The sequence below is a fragment of the Myotis daubentonii genome, chromosome 18 (genome assembly GCF_963259705.1).
Source record: "Myotis daubentonii chromosome 18, mMyoDau2.1, whole genome shotgun sequence".
NCBI lineage: Eukaryota > Metazoa > Chordata > Mammalia > Chiroptera > Vespertilionidae > Myotis > Myotis daubentonii.
In genome coordinates, this window is record NC_081857.1 from 29,651,949 (window position 1) to 29,672,518 (window position 20,570).

At 55.8% G+C, this 20,570-nt stretch overlaps 1 protein-coding gene across 5 annotated transcripts in view; it reads right to left on the reverse strand.

Moving 5' to 3' along the window:
- The window catches only part of IL6R (interleukin 6 receptor), a 73,152-nt gene extending 55,322 nt beyond the window's left edge, over nucleotides 1-17,830 (reverse strand). Inside the window, exons 1-3 of one of the 5 annotated variants that reach the window (XM_059673667.1) lie at nucleotides 17,500-17,828; nucleotides 2,077-2,325; nucleotides 957-1,080 (exon numbers count right to left, since the gene is read on the reverse strand). In XM_059673667.1, coding sequence (XP_059529650.1) covers nucleotides 957-1,080; nucleotides 2,077-2,325; nucleotides 17,500-17,584 — 458 coding nt within the window. In that variant the 5' untranslated portion in view covers nucleotides 17,585-17,828. Of the gene's footprint in view, nucleotides 1-956; nucleotides 1,081-2,076; nucleotides 2,326-2,686; nucleotides 2,757-17,499 lie in introns of those variants that run through there. The other 4 variants (XM_059673665.1, XM_059673664.1, XM_059673662.1 and 1 more) reach the window with 4 other exon arrangements.
- Nucleotides 17,831-20,570: the final 2,740 nt, after the last annotated feature.

Sequence of the window (20,570 nt, forward strand, 5' to 3'; positions counted from 1 at the left end):
TCTCTCAAAATGCCAGTAACGAACACACAAAGTATTCTAATAAACTTGCTAAGGCTGGTCTAGGCAGCTGACCCTGGACACTGAATCACCCGGTTGAACCCACTGTTCAGATTTTTTGAGACCCTGGTGACTGACAGCCCAAACTCCAATAGGAGCACCTGGGCTAAGGGGCCCTCGGCTCTGGATGGAGACAGACGGAACTGCAGAGGTGTGCTGGTTTTCAGCATCTCCCCCTCCTCCACATCCCTGCCACAACTCATCCCATCTCCTGGAGCAAAGAGGCGCCCCAGGCAGGTGTGACTTCCACCACCACCACCACCACCACCACCCCCTCCGGCTCCCTCTCCGCCCTATCACCACTTCCCCTCTATCACCACTTCCCCCTATCACCACTTCCCGTCGTCTGCCATTATCAAGGGAAGCACTTGATAAGCTCACCAGGTCAGGACACCTGGACACAATAATGAGCGGCTTCCCTTCCCCTCCCAGCGCCATTTGCGTCTCAGAAAAGCGCCCCAAACCTTAGCGTCGAATAAGGTCAGGCCGACCGGGCTGGGCTCCTAGCAGAGCTACCAGCAGGAGGACCTTACCCAAGGAAATCAGTTTCTCGGAAAAGTCAGTTTCTCCATCTGTTACAGAGAAAAATGACACCCACTTCCCATGCCTGTTGTGGCGGTTGACAGGACAGACATCCTAGCACAGTGGCCAGCAGGGGAGAGCACCGGAGTTTGTCTCAGTTTCCTCTCTCATTCCCTCCTCTTCTTCCCAGAGGAATTAATTATTTTCTAATATTTTCTGATGATAAAATTCTGGAATCACTGGCTGGCCAGTGCCACTTGGCTCCTTTGAGAGCCCCCCCTCCCCCCACCCCCCCCCTACACCCTGCCCCCCGCCACCTCCCAGGGCCTCAGTGAAGGATGAGCAGACATAAACACAGCCCAGACCAGGATACTTACAACTTCCTCACCAACAACAAGGCCCTGGTGCTCCGGGAGGGGGGGCTCTGAGGGCTCCACTCACAGATGACGTTGCTGATGGGGCTCTTCCGGAAGCAGGAGAGCTTGGGCTCCTCTGGAGGACCTGGAAGCGAGCACGCGGGGCCGAGGTGAGCTCTCCTCCCTCCCCTTCTCGGGGAGCCCCTGGCTTAGCCATCCTCACCGCCCCCCCCCCGCCCAGCCCCCCAACTCTGGCGCCAGCTGGGACCCAAACAGCCACATACACAACAGTGGCTGGGAGCTTAAAGGACCTCACAGTGGCAAAGGGAGACGCCCAGGGCTACCCTGTCTAAAGGGGAGAGAGAACAATCCCAACATGGGGGCTTTGGAGTCACACAGGCCAGCTCTTTCCAGTTTCCTCCTCCAAAATTAAATGATCTAAGTAACAGCAACACGGCTTTCCCGCACAGGGTCCCGGGGACACAGGGCCTGGCGCACAGGGCACCTGGCTCCAGCGCATCTTTATCGAGACGCGATGTGAGGGAGCTGAGAACCTGCTGATTCTCAAAATAAAGCTGGTTGGTCTGAGAGTGCTCAACATCCTATGTCCATGTGTGCGCACACTCACACTTCCTCTCCATGTAATCTCTGCACTGACTCTGAGGGAAGGTAATACAGTGGGGCCTTGACTTACCAGTGTCCCGACTAACGGGTTTTTTGAGATACCAGCTGTCTCTCCGCCGATTTTTTGCACTGAGTTGACAGAGTAATTTGAGTTAACGAGCTCCTTAACGAGCTCGGTCTCGGAAGGAATTAAACTCGTAAGTCAAGGCCCCACTGTAACATTAATTTACTTTACCAAAGAGGAGACTGAGGAGCAGAGACGGTAAGCTGCAAAGGAGGATGCACGCCCAGGCCGCCTGGCTCCCACCTCTGGCCCTACCTGCACATCAAGGCCAGCGGGACGGGGTCCCCACCAGCCAGGTGCACCCACCCAGCGGGAATTCCCGCCAGTCTCGCTGGCAGACGTCGGCGGGCCTGTCCCAGGATCCATGGGCCAAGGAAAAAACAGGAGCCTGGGATGCTGAGCTGCTGCGCAGGGAGCCATCCCGTCCCCGAGAGCTCGGCGGACACAACTCACCCTCCACCAGCAGGCGCACGGTTCCAGCCGGGAGGCCGTCCCGGTAGCACGAATAGTTCCCGGAGTCGTTGAGCTGCACGGACCTCAGGAGCAGCCTCCTCCCCCAACCAGCCCATCTGTCGTGGCTCGAGACTGTCGCCGGGGTCCCGAGCACCCAGTGAACCGTGGCATTGCCTCCCGGTTTCCCGCCGGGGCAGGTCAGGGAGACGTTGGCGCCGGGCCTGCTGGTCAGCACATCGCTCTCCACCTCTGGGGACAGAGAAGACGCGCAGTCAGTCCACGGCGAACGGAGCAACTTCATTCCTGACTTGGGGAAGCCCCGCGAGGCTTCAATACTAAACATCTCCCAAGTCCACCCCGAGGTCCAGGCCTCCGCCTGGGTGATGGCAGCAGCCTCCCCGTGGCCCCAGGCCCCAGCCGTGGCCCTCTCCACCCAGCTGCCCAAGGGAGCCCTCGAAGCCTCGATCCGGCCTCCCCACATTTTTGCTTAGAAAACCCTTTGAGGGCCTGCCACTGTTCACGGCCTAGTGTCCAAAATTAAAGGAACAAGTACATTTTTTTTAGTACAGATTATATATTCGTGCTCTAAGATATAAATTAGTCCAGCCACCTTGGACCAATTTTTGTTGTTGTTGTTGATCCTCACCCGAGGGTATTTTTTCCATTGATCTCTAGAGAGAGTGGAAGGGAGGAAGGGAGGGAGGGAGAGAGAGAAAAACATCGATGGGAAAGAGACACATCAATTTGTTGCCTCCCACAGGCTCCCCGACCAGCCAGCCCTACGGGACCGGGCCACACCTGCAGCCCAAACACGTGCCCTTGACCTGGAATCAAACTCGAAACCCTTTGGTGTGGGGGCGACACTCTATCACTGAGCCACACCAGCCAGAGCCCAGCTTGGACGAATTTATTAACCCATCTCTTAAATGAGTCCGAGGAGCTGAGGGCACCAGGGCCAGGGAAGACAGCCAGTTTCCCATGAAGCACACTTAGTCCTTCAAACCAAATGTCCAACCGCTCACTAGCAGGCAGCAGCAATACATCTGGCCCAAGATTTTGTAGGGGCCCAGCAGCTGCCCGAGCATCCGACCTCACCCCCCACCCCTGCTCTCGCGCCTGGAGGAGGAGCACCAGTCTCTCTCAGACCTGCAGAGCCTTCTCGCTTGGGGGAGAGTTTTAACCTCACACCTGGCAGACTGTCCTTCCTCCCACCCCATCCGAGGGGGCTGTCAGCAAGGAGGGCCTAAGGCTCAGTGACTCCCAGAGGTTGACAATCCCAAAGCCAGGGCTGGTTGTGCAAACCGACCCTTGGCCACAGCCCAGGGACCAGGGACATGGGCATCAAAGGGACAGAGATGGCGTCTCCTGGGGCTGGGCCCTGCCTGGTGACACAGGCTGCCTTCCAGCTGCCTTCTCACTTCACCACTGGGAGCCGGAGTCCTCTGCCCCGAGGCTGCAGTAACAAGCAGTGCAATCACTGTCCCTGAGCACCCGCTCCACTTCTGCACCCTCCAGCCTCCCCCCACACGGTGTTCCGTCCTGGGGTTCGTCTCCCTTACTTTTTTTTTAAATCCTCACCCGAGGACATTTTCCCCTTGGTTTTCAGACAGAGTGGAAGGGAAGTGGGAGGGGGAGAAACATCGACATGAGAAAGAGGTATCGAGGGGTTGCTTACCGCACACACACCCTGACCTGGGCCGGAGATCGAACCTGCAACCGAGGTCCATTTGATTCCTTGACTGGGAATCAAACCCGAGACCCTTAGGTCAGTGGGCTGACACTCTAACCGCTGAGCCCAACTGGCCAGGGCATCCCTCCCTGACTTCGAAAAATAATAGACTCACTACTCATGCGATGTATTTTTATCATCCATTGTGTTTCTGTGATTTATTTACATGTAGCTCCAGTGTGTCTTTTTCACCGCTGTGTAATATTCCATTGTGCAGCCCTAACCGGTTTGGCTCAGTGGATAGAGCGTCAGTCTGTGGACTCAAGGGTCCCAGGTTCGATTCCGGTCAAGGGCATGTACCTTGGTTGCGGGCATATCCCCAGTAGGGGGTGTGCAGGAGGCAGCTGATGGGTGTTTCTCTCTCATGGATGTTTCTAACTCTCTATCCCTCTCCCTTCCTCTCTGTAAAAAAAGCAATAAAATATATATTTTTTTAAAAAATTCCATTGTGCAGCTACAGTAGATCATCTCCTATTGAGGGAGGTTTGAGTCATATCTCAAAGAGTGTGGCTATCAACTTTCTCACATGTGGCTTTTGGTGCATTTTTCCGAGTTTCCCTGAGTAGAATCGCTGGTCCTAGTGTGTGTGTCACACGTGTCCTTTTCCTTCATAACAGAATACACAGTCCAATGGACTCAAGTCCGAAAAGCGCCTGGTGGAGATACAGCTTGCCACTTTCAGTTCACATACTGATTTCCATCTGTGCCTGAATGCGGTTACGTTAGGAGACGTACCAACACTTCTGATCACTACATTGATATTTTCACTTTTCCATTTTCCACTTGATAAAGCAGCTGTAAGGATTAAACCCCACGGGGACATTGAGCTCACGCACGAATTACCACCTCTGCAGGAACAGAGATGGAGCCGCTCCTGTCTGCTGGTGGGAGGCCCCGCGGTGGGGTGCAGCAACACCCCTCCACCAGCTGATGAGCAGACATCAGAACTCACAGGCAGCCGGGAGCACCAATACAAAACACGGGGCAGGTGGCATGAAGGTCCTAGTAGGGTCCGAGGACCACAGGCGGCTCATCCTCTCACTGGCACTTTTCACATGGCACGGTCCCGGACTACACACAGCTCCCCACCCCCAACCATAACTAGGAGACCGTGAGCTCCTGCTTGCACTCATCAGAGAGTTCAGTGGGTGCTTAATAAATGCTCGTTTCATGTAGGGCACCTACATGGTCTCCACCTGGACAGGGCCTCCACATTAAAAACAGCTGGCACATTGCCCTAGCCGGTTTGGCTCAGTGGATAGAGCGTCAGCCTACAAACCGAAGGGTCCCGGGTTCGATTCCGGTCAAGGGCACGTGCCTGGGTTGCAGGCTCGGTCCCACATGCAGGAGGCAGCCAATCAATGATTCCCTCTCATCATGGATGTTTCTATCTCTCTCTTGCTCTCCCTTCCTCTCTGAAATCAATAAAAATATATTTAAAATAACCAAAAAGAAACAGCCGACACAGTGGTCTAGAGGTGCCCCCTCTGGTGGTACCATGGACAGGCCCTCCACTGAGACCAGACCAGCTCGCCCCAACGAGGAGACGCTGAGTCCAGCGCCCACGGGAGCTCTTTCCTGCGCCTGCTTTGCCAGTTCCAGGAAATGTGTGTCCCCGCTCACTTCCCTTACCCAGTCCAGATGGAAGCTCTTGCCATGTTTGGTGACCCTCCGAACAATAGCAGGGGCTGTTCTGTCCCAGGGCTCGCGGACAATGGCCAAACTATTTGGGCAACTCGGAGCAATAGCAAATAAAAAGCCTATTTTCCTCTTCCACAAAAGCAGAGCTGCGGGAGAAACATAATGGCCACTTCCTCTGCCAGGGAACTTGAGTAACAGTGTTCTTTAAAACTGAGTCACCTTTTTTTTTTTTTTTTTTTAATGGGAGATGATTAATTATAAACCAGCCCTTGGCGAGTGTCGCCTGTCCCGGCCCTTCTTCCTGACAGATTTCTTCTAGAGCCTGAGCAGCGCCGCACTACCTCGGCGTTTTGAGGCGCTGGATACAGGATGGTCACAAAAACTCAGAGGAAAGACCACAAGGAGACAAACGTGCTAATGTCAGAGTGGGCAGCGCTGCCCCTCCCACCCGCCCACTCACCCCTCTGCCCCGACCCCACCCGACCTCTGAGTCAGACCCCTGACTGCGGGTGGCCGCGGCACGTGGGAGCCCACGGGCGTTTCTGGGAGGAGGAGGGAGGGGTGTTCACAGAATGCCCTCCTGGTATCTCTGCCCACCTCTCCAAAGGATGAGACCAGACGGTTTCTTTCTTCTCATCTTTCTGTAGTTTTTGAATTTTCTATAAGTTGTTTGTATTACTCTTAATATATTATATATATATATAATTCCTCCCCCACCCCCCGCCCCCCTTGCAGCTTCAGCGCTCTGGCCTGATCCCCTGGTGGACATAAGGTCACCATTCCTCCCATCTGCCGCTGTTTGTTCCCTGGAATCTGCCAGAGCCCTCCCAAAACAGGCCCTCCTAACCGAGAAGAGACCCAGCGGGGAACAGGTGAGGAGCGTGCTCCTAGAGCACCCCTTCCCGCTCCTCACACACGCGCCCAGCCTCGCTCACACTCCCAGCCTGGGCGGCAGGGGCGCGGCAGGGAGGGGCGGGCCCTGCGCAGCCTGACATTTAGCAAAGAGCACACAGTTTAGCATTCGTGCTTGAGCGGTTCAGTTGCTCGGTCTTTTAAGGCCAGGGTTGCAAGCCTGTGCCTGTCTCAAGGATTCACGATTTTTTGTACATTCATCATGTATGTACAAGGCCCCAAACTCCCAATCCCAGGAGACAGAACTGACAGTTATGAACATCTACGAGGCACCGACACACCTCTCCTCCTTATCCATGTCATGGTCTCGTTTAACCTACACAGACCTCCATGGAGAACTTAAAAATCTACCTATAATACAGGCCACCCCGAGATACGTGCTCCCGACATACTGAGGGAGTCATGAGGGTGAAATCATTCAAAAGGGGTGGGGAGGGGAGCCCTCAGGATCCCAGGGAAGGGAGATTGAGTTGGGCCTTGAGAAGCGCGTGGGAGTTGGAGAAACAGAGCCACAAGGAATGGCATTCAGTGAAGAGGGAACAGCAAAGAGAAGTGAGAACCCAGGGAGGGCAAGTGCCTAGAGTTTTCCACGGGTTATACTCTCCACCAGGGACAGTCTCGTCTTGGTTTGTTATTTAACATAAAGCACATCTCTGACTGCGGGAGGCAGACGGGCAGAGGGGAAACCCCCGTGTGGTCAGAAGACCCGGGTTCTAGTCCCCGTCTGGCCAATGACGGGCAGCCCTGGGCGCGTCACAGCCGCCGCACAGCCCCATTCGCCTGCGCCTTCTCCGTAAGACCACGGTCCGAAGCTCCCTGCTGCCCCCGTTCCCTGCAGTCTAGCGTCTTACCACGCCAGCATTCGCTCTCAGAGGGCAGGAAGCGTGCGTGTGTCTGTGTAGCTCAGACAACAGCCCTGCCTGAAGACACATAATCAGTCTACGGATTTATTATTCTCATAGTGGATGACTTTTGGAGAGGAGTGACAGCCAGGTCACCCCACTGCCCTCGGACACATGATCCTCCTCTCCCTGGAGAGCTGTGGGAGAGAGGCGTTCCCACACCCTCCCTGGCCTCCCATTCTCTGAGGGGAGGAGAGGTTAGGTCCTCGTCACCCCTGGCAACCTATCCCACACCCCAGCCTGGAGCCACAGAACCCCACTCCCTGCGACACCTCTCAAGGGTGGGGGGGCGGGGAGGGCCAGCCCTGCGAGTGTGGGTCCTCATTCCGGACCTAGGTAAGGTTGCTGTTTTTCTCCTTTTCCCCTCTCCAGGGTGACGTGCAACGCTCACAACTAGAGAAAAACACACGCACACAGAGACGTATTTCTCAACTCGCACAGCTTGTCGCTGCTCCCGACAGCAAAAACAAGTTCAGCTCCCCGGCCCAATTATGTAAGCAGCGAAGCAGCTGCCAGCGCACCACGGGGCCCGGGCTTAGCTTAGCGCACGCCTGCTGATCCCACTGCCCTGGTCTGAGCGGAGACGCAGGTCCCGCCGGCCGCCGGCAGCTGGCCGCACAGCAGGCCCCCGCCTCTCCGGTTGCGGGGACACAGGGCTGCAGATGAGCTCACAGGGAATGAAAGGTCCTGTCTGGGCGACGAGGGGGGCGGCTGTTGAGAATCTCCGGGAAACGAGCGCAGAATTTGGTCCCACGGGGCCCGGGGCCTCGGACAAGTTCCCAGGGTTCATCCCCTGGCCCTGCCTCCCCATCGAAGGGCCGACACCAACCTCCTGGCTTCCGATGTAACAATAACCTTAACGATCATTACCACTCATTAGCACGGATTCCCACGTGCCCGTGAGAGCTCCCCACCCCGAACAACCCTGCTGCCGAGGGAGGCTTGGCCCCACGCCACTGTTGAGTCCAGGAAGTTGGGAGACATTAAGGAACTGGCCCACATTCACACCCTAGAGAGGGAGGGGTCTGCATGGGCTGCAGGCGAGTCTGGCCCCAGCCTCTCTCTCTCGGGGGGCCAGGTGTCGCCCTAGGCTCCACCCTCAGCTGCCCTTTCTGGGCTGCCCACCACCCTCTATAGATCTCTCCCTGTCTTCCAATTTCCTCACTTCTACCCTGCTCTTCTCACTCCTGTCCACCCTCCACAGAGGCCTGGGGAAGGGAGTCTGGGCTGAGGGTATGTGGAAAGGGGTGGGGGGTTGCGGGGGAAGGAGTCTAGCCCTGCCATCCGAGTAGTATCTGGAGGGGTCTCTTACCGGGAGCCAGGGGCCTGGCACCCTTGACGGTTCTCCCCCTACCCTACCTTTAGCAGCGACACGCAAAGGACTAGTTCGTTTCAAAGTGCCCCCACCTCTGACTCTCCCCAGCTCAGTGTGTGCTCAGTGACTTCCCCCAAAATCCCCCGAATGCCTTCCTCCGCCTGGAGGGAGAGGCCAGCCCTCAGGGTCTAAGCTGTGGCCCCTGCCATGTTCAGTAACTCAGCTCCCCGCCCCACCCCTTCCTCAGCCCCCCCTCCTCAGATCGCTGCTCCTGCTGGCAGCCCGGCCGCTCCTCTCCCTCTGGCGTGTTTGTGCTTCTGTACCTGCTTGTATTTGCCTTGTAGCTGGTGGTGTCAGTATTTACCCTGGCAGCCTCTCCTCCCCTCCCACACCACGGCCTCTGTACCACTGGGAGGGGCAGGGAGCCATGGAGGCTCTTCTGGACCCATAACAAGGTGATGCTGGCTGCCGACTCGGAGACCAGTCCTCCGAGAAAACACGGACTCACTCCCTCTCCAGCAACATCGGAGAGAGCAGCTGGCTCCGGCCCAGGAGGTCTGGCCTGGATCACCTCTCAGAGATTACAAACTCATCAGAGGAAAAGTTATCTGAGGAGGACAAACAACCCAACCCCGTCACCCCCACCAAGCCCAGGAAGCACATCGAGAAATGGAGACATCAAAGCAGGACGGAGCAGGGCGTGAAAGGGGCACAGAGGGCGCTGGCCGGGCGGCTCCGTTGGTTGAACATTGTCCTGTGCACCACAGGTTGTGGTCCGATTGCCCCGTCAGGGTACATGCCCAGGTTGCAGGTTTGATCCCCAGTCAGGTGCATACAGGAGGCAACTGATTAATGTTTCTCGCTCACATCAATGTTTCTCTCTCTCTCTCTCTCCCTCCCTTCCTCTCTCTCAAAAATCAATAATAAAAAGAAGAGCACAGGTGCCTACACACGGACACACACAGGACTTGGGTCCAGAGAGGGGCTGAATTCAGCACAGAGCGCGTGCTGAGCGAAGGGTCACTCTTCTAAGGCTGTAAGGGGCCTGACGGGTGATTAAAGGCCCTGGCTGGATGGTTCAGTTGGTTAGAGCATCATCCGGATACACTAAGGTTGTGGGTTCAATTCCTGGTCAGGGCATATTCTACTGACTCAACAGTGAAGTGGGGCCGAGCCTCCCTAAGTAAATGAAACAACAAATCAATGTTTCTCTCTCTCTCTCTCTCTCTCTCTCTCTCTCTCTCCTGCCTTCCTCTCTCTCTAAAAATCAATCAATAAAAATATATAAGGAAGTCCTTTAAAAAAAAAAAAAAAAAAGGATGACTCAGGTCAACCTGCCCATTTTCATAGATGAGAACCAGGGCCCCGTCACGTAGCCAGTGTGTCCTGTAGCGGGGATGGGAACCCGCGGCCCTGGGACTCAGTCATGTTTGCCAAAGGGTCCATGACCTTCACAGGAGAAGGGCACAAAGGGGCCGGTCTTCCCATCTCTGAATTTGGCCTCAGAGTCTACCCAGGAGCCTGACCCACATGAGGGTTGTTATGTTTGTGGAGGGGGTTAGGGGGAGAAGAAAGAAGGGACCTGATCTATGTCCCACATCCCATCCCAAACCACGTCCACCACCTTCTCCCACCCCTTTAGATGCGAGGAAGCAACGCTAGAGACTTAAGAAGCCACCAAGTGGAGGTGCGGGAGGGGGTGGGGGGAGCGGAGCACAGGGGAGGTTCTGGGCTGGTCCCGGTCAGTTCCTGGGTGTGCTCAGTGACAACTCCGCAAGCCGTCAGAGCTGTGCTGAGTGCGCCCCTGTCTATGTATGTGACACTGCAGTACGCGGTTACAAAGGACCTAAAGACACACACACACACACACACACACACACACACACACACACACCCCGCATTCTCAACACTGCCTGAGCTCAAGCCTACGTCCCCCTCCACACCCCCATGTGCCATGAGCTCTGTACAAGCTTCACCTTGAAGGAAACAGTTCAGGATGGAAGCTGTGACCCCCAGATTCTGGCTTCCCGTGGGTTTATAATGTGCTTTAAGATGGGTAGAGCTAATTCCCCTCCCAGTTCTCTGCTTTTTCAGAACTGTCCTTGCTATCCTTGCTTATTTACTTTCCCATTTGAACTTTAGAATCAGCGTGCCTGTTGGGCCCTGACCGGTGTGGCTCCATGGTTAGATGGTTGGCCCTCACATCAAAGGGTCTTGGGTTCAATTCCTGGTCCAGGACATGTACCTGGGTTGCAGGTTTGATCCCCACCCAGGTCAAGGCAAGTGTGGGAGGCAACCGATCGATGTTTCTCTCTATTCTCTCTCTCTCTCTCTCTCTCTCTCTCTCTCTCTCTCTCTCTCTCTCTTTTTCCCCTCCCTCCCCTCTTCCTTCCTATCTCAGAAAACATGGTAGGCCTGTGCAGGAAATTATAAAGCTATTGCAATTAAAACAGTAAGCAACTAAGCACATGAAGAGTCAGACGATACTATGGAAGATACTAGAAAATTTAGAATTAATAGTAACCACCCTAGCCAGCTTGGCTCAGTGGATAGAGCGTCGGCCCACGGACTGAAGAGTCCCGAGTTCGATTCCAGGGGAGTGCATGCATGTACCTCGGATGCAGGCTCGATCCCTGGTACCGGTTGGGGCCCATGCAACCGTGTCTCCCACACTGATGTTTCTCTCTCTGTCTCTCCCCTCCCTTCTACTCTCTCTAAAAAAAAAAAAAATCAACGGAAAAATATCTCAGGTGAGGATTCACAAACAAACAAAAAAGAACAGTAACCCAAAACAGCCAACGGAGCCACGCCAGCCAGGGCGCTCCCTCCTCTCTGCTCCTCGGTCCTCACTGGGTTTCCAGGCAACTACGCTCCTGATTTTCCTCACATGACCGGGCTCGCCTTCTCAGCCTGCTCCTCCTCTTCCAGCCTGAGAAGGCTGGGGTGCCCCAGGGCCCAGCCCAGGGGCCTCTTCTCTCCTCCATCTACACTCTTGCCCTAGATTGCCTCGGGGTTCTCACAGGCCACCAGGTGACTCCCAAATTCATGCCTGAAGCTCAGTCCTCATCCCCAAACTCCAGACTCCTGTATCCAACTCCTCAGCATCTTCTGGTTTTCTTTGTTCTCTTCTTTCTTTTAAATATATTTGTATTGATTTCAGAGAGGAAGGGAGAGGGAGAGAATCATTGATCGGCCGCCTCCTGCACGCCCCACACTGGGGATCAAGCCCGCAACCTGGGTATGTGCCCTGACTGGGAATCAAACTGTCACCTCCTGGTTCATAGGTTGATGTTCAACCACTGAGCCACGCCACCCGGGCAGTCCTGGTTTTCTAATAGACACCTCAGCTACGACATGTACAAAACTGACCTCTGATCTTTCCCTCCGACAATCCCTGCTGGTCCTACAGCTTCCCCCAAGTATGCAATGGCTCTAACACCCTCTCACACAAGAGGAGGTTCTCACATAGGAGGCTGTGAAGAGCAAATGAGATCACGGAGGCAAAGAGCTTAGCTTCGTTCCGTGTATACAGCTGGCATTCAATATGGTAACAGACAGTCACCATCGTGTGGAGAGGGGTATAGAGAGGGCAGACCTAGGATGCTTTTCGGGAAAGGAAGTTTGGATGTGGAAGGGGACTGAGAACAGGTGCTAGGAGACCTCCTGGAGGAGGGCCTCAGGGGCACACCCCCAAGGCCAGTGGTCGGCAAACTCATTAGTCAACAGAGCCAATATCAACAGTACAACGATTGAAATTTCTTTTGAGAGCCAAATTTTTTAAGCTTAAACTATATAGGTAGGTACATTGTTATTAACTTAATTAGGGTACTCCTAAGGCTTAGGAAGAGCCACACTCAAGGGGCCAAAGAGCCGCATGTGGCTCGCGAGCCGCAGTTTGCCAAGCATGAGACTAGATTATTCTCTGAGATCTATCCCAGATCTCTCCCCCCGTTGTGAAGTCTCCCGTGTTGCGCCTAGGGAGGAACAAGGCGTCCTACATGAGATCGCAGCGGGAGGTGGCAGCGAGAGACCATCGAAGTTAATCAGTTATCGAGCACAGGACGACCCACAAAAGGCTGCGCGCACTCCTGAGGCGTGCTGGAAGAGAGCCAACTTTCAGGTGGCTATCTTCACGTTTATCTAAAGAAAATAGCCAGGCGCCACCAACCCCCAGGCACCTCTGTTCTCGCTTTTGCAAGAACGTTCCGGACCGCTGCCCGCCGCCAACCCAAAGGAGCCAACCCTTCTCCTGGTGGACTCTGCACCCATCTCAGAACCGGCCCCGCCCCCCCCCCTCTTGATCGATAGCCAGTGTACATTCTTTCAACACAGCTCCATCCTTCTCTTTTCCCCCCACAGACACGATGTCCGAAAGCGCCGGGGACGCAGGCCGGCAGACATTGCTCCATCCAGCCCCGCGGCTGTGGTTTAGACTCCATGCCCGGGACGTGGCCCTTTCCTGGCTAGCATTTGGCTCAATAAACACTTCCTTTCAGAAAAGCTTCTGGCCGTGAAAGTGCTTTGTTTGAGAGGAGTATAATCCTGAAACACGTTTACATTTCCTTCAGGCCTGCATTCAAATATCATGTTCTTGGTGAGAACACCCCCGGCCTCCCGAGGAAAAGATCAGTTCACATGCCCCGTCCTCAACAGAGGCACACGGTTCCTGCCTCTCTCCCCTGCGTTACTCTTCCTCCCTCGCACCAGTCACAATCACACTACACATTTAATTTCCATCCCCACTCAAATGAAGCTCTGACGAGCCAGGGGTTATCTGTCTGTTTTGCTCAGGGCTGGGTATCTATAGCTCTTAGAATAGTGCCTGGGACGCAAGAGGAGCTGAAACTATTTTTTCAAATGAATGAACTATGAGCTACACTTACGTAAGCACTTGCTCCGCACCAGGGACTTGTTTTTATACAATCTTCCTAGCTCATTTTCATCTTCATAACCACCCCGAAAGGTACAGTGGTTATTTATGTTTTCTAGATGAGGACGGTGAGTCTCTGAGCGGTAAGATCGCTCACCCACGCTCACCATCATCACTTCTACCGGGCAGGGCTGGGTAGAGAGACCTGTCTGGCTCCACAGCCTTAGCCATTACCTGTACCAAGATGAGCTGTGTTCAGGTGGAGGATCAAAGAAGGACCAGAGAGGGATAAAGGGAGAAGCAACAGAAGATCTCTGGAAGTTCTATTGGACCAGTACTGTCCAGCAGAACTTTGTAGGGTAATAGAAATTCTATCTATTCTGACCAATGCGGAGGCCACTGGTCACGTGGGCTATTGAGCGCTTGAAATGTGGCGAATGCAACTAAGGAACTACACTTTTCATTTGACTTCATTTTAATTAATTTAAATTTATTTTTAATCCTCACCCAAGGATATTTTTCCATTGCTTTTTAGGGAGCGTGGAAGAGAGAGGGAAAGGCAGAGAGAAGCATCGATATGAGAGAAACACATCAACTGGTTGCCTCCTGCAGTGCCCCAGTCAGGGCCTGGGCAGGGAGGAGCCTGCAACCAAGGTGCATGCCTTTGACCGGAATTGAACCCAGGACCCTTTGGTCCACAGGCCGACGCTCTATCCGCTGAGCCAAACCGTCCAGGGCTGAATTAATTTAAATTTATAGAGCCACGCTTAGGAAGTGGCCACCGTATTAGAGAGCCGAGCTGTAGCCTTTAGGACTGGCTGGGGAAAAGCCGGGATTAGTGGCAAGAACGCTCTCACTCACAGGGTTGGTGGCCTGCAGGCCGGGGAGACAGGGGGAGACGGGAGGGGTGCACATTTACACGGAGAGAACCCAGGCCACTCTGTGTAATCCTCCCAAACAGCCTGAGGGGGAGGGTTTGTTTACCCAGCCCAGGATGAGGTCACAGTCAGGGTCAATATGCCTGCTTCTTGGGGCCTTGCCCGCCCCCACTGCCCCCCCCCGCCTCCCCCTCCCCCAGAGGAGCTTCCTCTACGCCAGTGGTTCTCAACCTTCCTCATGCCGCGACCCTTTAACACAGTTCCTCATGTTGTGGTGACCCCCAACCATAAAACTATTTTCGTTGCTACTTCATAACTGTAATTTTGCTACTGTTATGAATCGTCATGTAAATATCTGATATGCAAGATGTATTTTCATTGTTACAAATTGAACATAATGAAAGCACAGCACAGTGATTCATCACAAAAACAATATGTGATTATATATGTGTTTTCTGACGGTCTTAGGCCACCCCTGTGAAAGGGTCGTTCGACCCCCAAAGGGGTCGCGACCCACAGGTTGAGAACCGCTGCTCTACGCACTGTCGCCCTGACAAGTTGTCTTTGGGGAGCTTGTGCTGAGCAGGACGCTCGGAGAGCTGGGCTTCCTCAGTCCCTCTCAGGGATTTACACCTGACCCTGTTCAAGCCCCTTAAGTGCGGCGTCTGGGCGGCTGACCGCACACAGCCCCTCCTTCCTCGGACTCAATACCTGTCTGTTGCAATGAAAAAACAAGGTCGGAGCCAAAGCAGGAAAAGATCTCTGGCAACTGGAAGCCCACCGGGGGGAGGGCCTTCGTTCCGTTCCTCCACCACTCGGTTTGCCAGCCATCCCCAAACTTGCCAATCACAAGGGATTTTTGTTGAAAAGGACATTTCCCAAGACTCGCTCCCTGGTATTTCTCTTGGGTAAATCTGGAGCCAAGAACGAGCATTTTTGTCAAGCCCCCGCCCCCACCCCCACCCTTCACACACACACACACACACACACACACACACACACACACACACAATTCTGGCGCAACTCGACCCAGAACCACCCTTTTGAGAAATACTGATAAGGCCAGGGTAAGGCTAGGAAAGCGGTAGACACTTGGGGCCGGAAGAAATTACCATAAAGGGAAGTGCAGAAGTTGAGACAGGACTTGGAGCGACAAAGGTGTATGTTTTGGGTGCTAGGGCCCTGCAGAAGGCCAAAGGAGACCCCGAGTCGCCTGTGTCCAGGCCCTCCACACCCAACAGCTCAGTCCAGCTAGTCCAGCCCCGAGAAGGCAGGTCCGCCTGAGCTCCAGGACAGGCGGCAGCTGCTAACCCCAAGGGAAACAGGCTTCTGGCCATTAGGAGCCCACAGCCCCGGGAGCCAGTGGGTTTCCCCTCCAAACCCATTCCAGCCACTGCTACCCCTCGGCCCCTCACTTCTCCAAAGCGAGACACCTCAGTCATTTGCTCCAGACTTCCTGTACACGGTCTTTATTTTTACTCTCGAGCCTGTGGGCTGAGTCTGTGTGGGTGTGGGAGGGGAGCTGGGTATTTCCTACATCTCTGTATTTTCCTTCTGAACTGGGAGGGCTTTCACTTCCTCCCCAAACTCTCAGTTCTGCCTTGAATTCACAGGCTGCCCAGGCCTTGAGACCACCGTGCCCGTCCCCCCTGAGCACCAGGGAGATGGAGAACTGACGGGCACCTGGCTGCTTTCACAGTACCTCGCGCTGGGTGATCACTCAGGAGTGAAAGGAAGCCTTCGCTGCAGCTGTAACGCCCCTGGGCAGGTGCCCTGGCTGTGGGGTGAGGTGGCAGGGGAGCCTTGCTCCCTCCCGACCGCTGCCTCAACCCTGCCTAGCACCCCTCTGACACCAGCCAGGGTGGGCAAGCCCAGGCCCCCACTTCCCTGCCTTGGCCTCTTCTGCTCCAGCACTCAGCCAGCCAGGGGTGACTCTCAGCCTGCCCCCCACCACCCTTCCCCCCCAGCTCCTACTGCTGGGCTAGTTCTACATGTGGGAATGTTGGGGATCTGCCACACTGGAGCTCAGGGACATGGGGCCTGGCAACTTCCCATCTCATCCTCTCTGAACCTCAGTCTCCTTTTCGGAACAAAGTGTCCTGAGATCCAGTGGAGGATTAGAAAACGCGCCTGAAACACAGGAGGCCTCGATCAACAGTGCCCATTCTCTAGGCACGAGTTGTAAGTGTGTGCTGAAAAAAGGAATCCTTTCATTTCGCACCTCCCAGCACAAGGAACACAGCTATGCAGAAAGCAGAGAGCGGCGGGCACACTGGTCTCCAGCCGCGAGCATTATCTCCCCGCAGGAGACAGCAGCTGCCCCAGGGTTTTCCGCCATGTCTTCAGAGAAGCCCTCAGACCCAAAAATAAACCTCTGGAGAAGCAGTTGCCCAGCTGGACCAGAGAGACTAGGCATGCAGCTGGGCACGCTGCCAGGGGCAGATGACAGTCAACAGGAGCAAAAGTGGCCCCTGCCCCCTGCCCTCACTCCTCCCTCGCCTCTGGAAGTGAGTCCGGGGTGTGCCAGCCCCCAAGACGTCCCAATTGCTCCCCACTGAGGTGGAAATCCCAGGGTGGACACAGCTTGCAGAGCTGGTGTCCGCTGAAGCCTGAGCACGCATCCAGGAGGTCGTGACTCAGCGCCCAGGAGGGCAGTCCCTACACAGGCAGGACACTGTCATCCACACATCCAGCCGGGGCACTGAGGGGGGAGCCAGGCCAGGTGCGCCCCCAAAGCCGAAGGTAGAGGGGCGCCTTCGGCGGGAGCCCCACCGGCTGGGGTACCTGCCCTCAGAGTCACCCGGGACGCAGCGGTGTAAAGACTCCGGGGAACACTGGGGGGAGACCCGTGAATCAGGGTTCTGAGAACACACCAAGCCCTGCGCGCAGGCGGCGCGGCGCTTCCCGGCCACAGAGCCGTCACCCGGAGCGCGCAGCTCCGAAGGCGCGGGGCGCAGCCGGGGCACAGGAGCCGCCGCCCGCGACGTAACAGCTGGGTCCCTGGGAGCCCGCACCTCGTGCCCGCGGGGACCTAAGCCAGCCACGGAAGAGGGCAGCCATCACCCCGCCTTTCCTCCCTCCGGCCGTCCCCCCACCACCACCCCCACCTGCGGTGACCACAGCGGTTTCCCCCATCCGCCAGCTGGCCCGGCACTCCAGGTGCGCGCACGCCTTACCCAGCGCGGAGCAGCGCCCCGGGGCCGCCGCAGCCCCCGGCGCGACCAGCAGGGCGGTGAGCAGCGCGCAGCGGACGGCCAGCATGCTTCCTCCTCCGCTAGCAGCCCATCGCCATGGTCCCGAGGAGGCCGCGGGCGGGCGGGCGGGACCGGGAGGGCGGGGCGGGGCGGGGGGCGGGGGCGGGCGCGCTCAGGCCCGGCGGGCGGCCCGCATCCCCGAGGGGCCGGCTCCGGACACTCCAGGCGCGTCCTGGAGCCCCACGCGGCGCCGGGCTGGGCTCCTGCCGGCCGCGCTCCGTGTCCGTGCGACTTCCCACTTGCACGTGACTCAGGGCCGCTGACAGCCCTGGCAACGCAGGAAAACATTTGAGGAACTCGCGCCGGGCGTCCCGGGGCCGCCCCAGGGCGCTGTTACGAAAGCCCGAGCCGGTGGCGCAACCGCCCGCGACCCGGCTGACCGCAGGCTTCCTGCCGGGGCGCCACACCTGAGCCGCGGGCCGGGGGACCCCGAGCCTGGCGGGGCGCGCTCGGCCGGCGCCCCTCCTTCCGGTCCTGCCGCCTTGGCCTCCACTCGCCGGTTTTGATTTTTGGTTTCGTGAACGGGATGGTGCTGTGAAAGGCACACCTGGGGGCCGCGGAGGACGGAGGTGCCCCCCCCCCTTCCTGTGAAGCCGTGGTCCAGCCCGCTGCTTGGGACGCACCTGGAGCAGTGGTTCTCAACCTTCCTCATGCCGCGACCCTTTAATACAGTTCCTCATGTTGTGACCCAACCATGAAATTATTTTCGTTGCTACTTCATAACTGTAACTTTGCTGCTGTAAATAATATGTAATTATATATGTGTTTTCCGATGGTCTTAGGCGACCCCTGTGAAAGGGTCGTGCGACCCCCCAAAAGGGGTCGCGACCCACAGGTTGAGAACCGCTAAGAGATAACCCTAAAACCACCCCCAGAGATTCTGATTTAATGGATCTGGCCGCAGCCCCGCGGAGGGGGCTCGGGAGGCAGGGAGAGGCCTCCCTCCACCCAGGCCTCCACCTACTGTGACTGCTCTTCACAGTTCTTGGGTTTTCTTTCAGCATCTGTCGGAAAGAAATTTTTTTCGCAGTGTATGCTCAGGAGATGGCATGGGTACACCGGACCCAGGGTCTGGGTCACAGGGGCTCAGTGGATGCCAGAACCTGCTTATCCCCCCCCCCCCCAAGTGAGAAATAGAAGTCGGTACCGGCTTCCGGGAGCAAGACCTATGGAAAGGGCCCAGGAAGGTTGCCCAGGGTCCTGAGTCCACGAGGGTGGCCTCAGAGCTCACTGTGAAGGGAAAGAAAAGTGCTGAGATGAGGTCTAGTCTGAGAAGCTTCTGGACCAGCAACTGCTCATTACAATGGGCTTATCCACTTGGACTCCAGGCTGACACGACCCAGGACCAAGGTTCCTGGGGCAGCTGGAATGGCCATGGCCTGGAGGGGCCCCCAGGTGGACAAGACCTGGCAAGAAGGAACAGAGCTCCTGCCTGGCCGGCGTGGCTCAGGGGTTGAGCATTGACCAATGAACCAGCAGGTCACGGTTCAATTCCCGGTCAGGGCACATGCCAGGGTTTCGGGCTTGATGTCCAGTGTGGAGCCTGCAGAAGGCAGCCGATCAGTGATTCTCTCTCATCATGGGTGTGTCTATCTCTCTCTCCCTCTCCCTTCCTCTCTGAAATCAATAAAAACATATTTTTTTAAAAGGAAGGGACAGCCCTAACCGGTTTGGCTCAGTAGATAGAGCGTCGGCCTGCGGACTCAAGGGTCCCAGGTTCGATTCCGGCCAAGGGCATGTACCTTGATTGCGGGCACATCCCCAGTGGGAGGTGTGCGGGAGGCAGCTGATCGATGTTTCTCTCTCATCGATGTTTCTAACTCTCTATCCCTCTCCCTTCCTCTCTGTAAAAAATCAATAAATTATATTTAAACAAAAGGAAGGGACAGGGCTCTGGAACTGCAGCTCTCAGACCCGTGCATCTTGCCTGTCTGTGGGAACCACCCATCAGCAGTGCCAGGCAGAACCAGCCACATGCCCTGACCCATCCGCGATGGAGTGTGATAGGGGTGGATTCATTAGCCTCACCCACAGGCAGGGAAAGAAAGGCCTGTTGGGGGCAGGCGGATCTTTTGGCCACTCGCCCTCTGGGCTGGAAGGTGGTTCCCGCTGTGGGTGCCCCTTCCCGTTTGTGGAAAATGCAGACCTGAAAATAATCCTAGGGGGCCTCTAGCTGCCGGCCGAAACCAGAAGCTCAGAGAGGAAGGCTTCACAGGTGGCTGTTGAAGCCCAAGTCTTAGACCCCACGCGGCTCCGCCATCAAAGTGGGCCTCCCCGTCTCTGATCCAGGTGGGGTGACTGCGTTCTGGAGTCAGACAGGTCAAGTTCCCATCCCAGCTTGCCACTTGCTGGCTGTGTGTGACTTGGGCACGTGATTTAAACTCTCTGAGCCTCTATTGCCCGATTTTTGAAAAACATTTTTTTTTATTGATTTCAGAAAGGAAGGGAGAGGGAACGATAGAAGCATCAATGATGAGAGAGAATCATTGATCAGCTGCTCCCGCATGCCCCACACAGGGTATCTGAGCCAGCAACCTGGACGTGTGCCCTGACCGGGTTGCTCTTGATGCTCAACCACTAAGCCACGCCGGCCGGGCTCTATTGCTCAATTTTTTAATATGAGAGCAGCAATATGCAAATGATCGAGGTTATGGTTCCCATGAAAAGATCTGGCCCATCTTTTTTTTTTTTTTTTTTTCTCTCAGCCTCATGTTCTACATCTCTATGCTTTGAATATAATTATGTCTTTTATGATTTATGGCTTCTCACCTCCATGCCTATGTTCAAGCTATTCCTTCTGCCAGAAATCCCCTTGCGTGTCCTACACCCTCCTCACACTGAAGACTCAGCTGCGATGTCTTCTACAGGCAGGTGCCCGTCTCGTCCCTGCTTCACTGGAATCCTGCCGCTCATCCACAAGGTCAAATTAAGTGGCTGGGCCCTGGGCTCCCTCCTCAAAACCCCCCTCCGGGCTTTGTTCACCACCCTGTCTT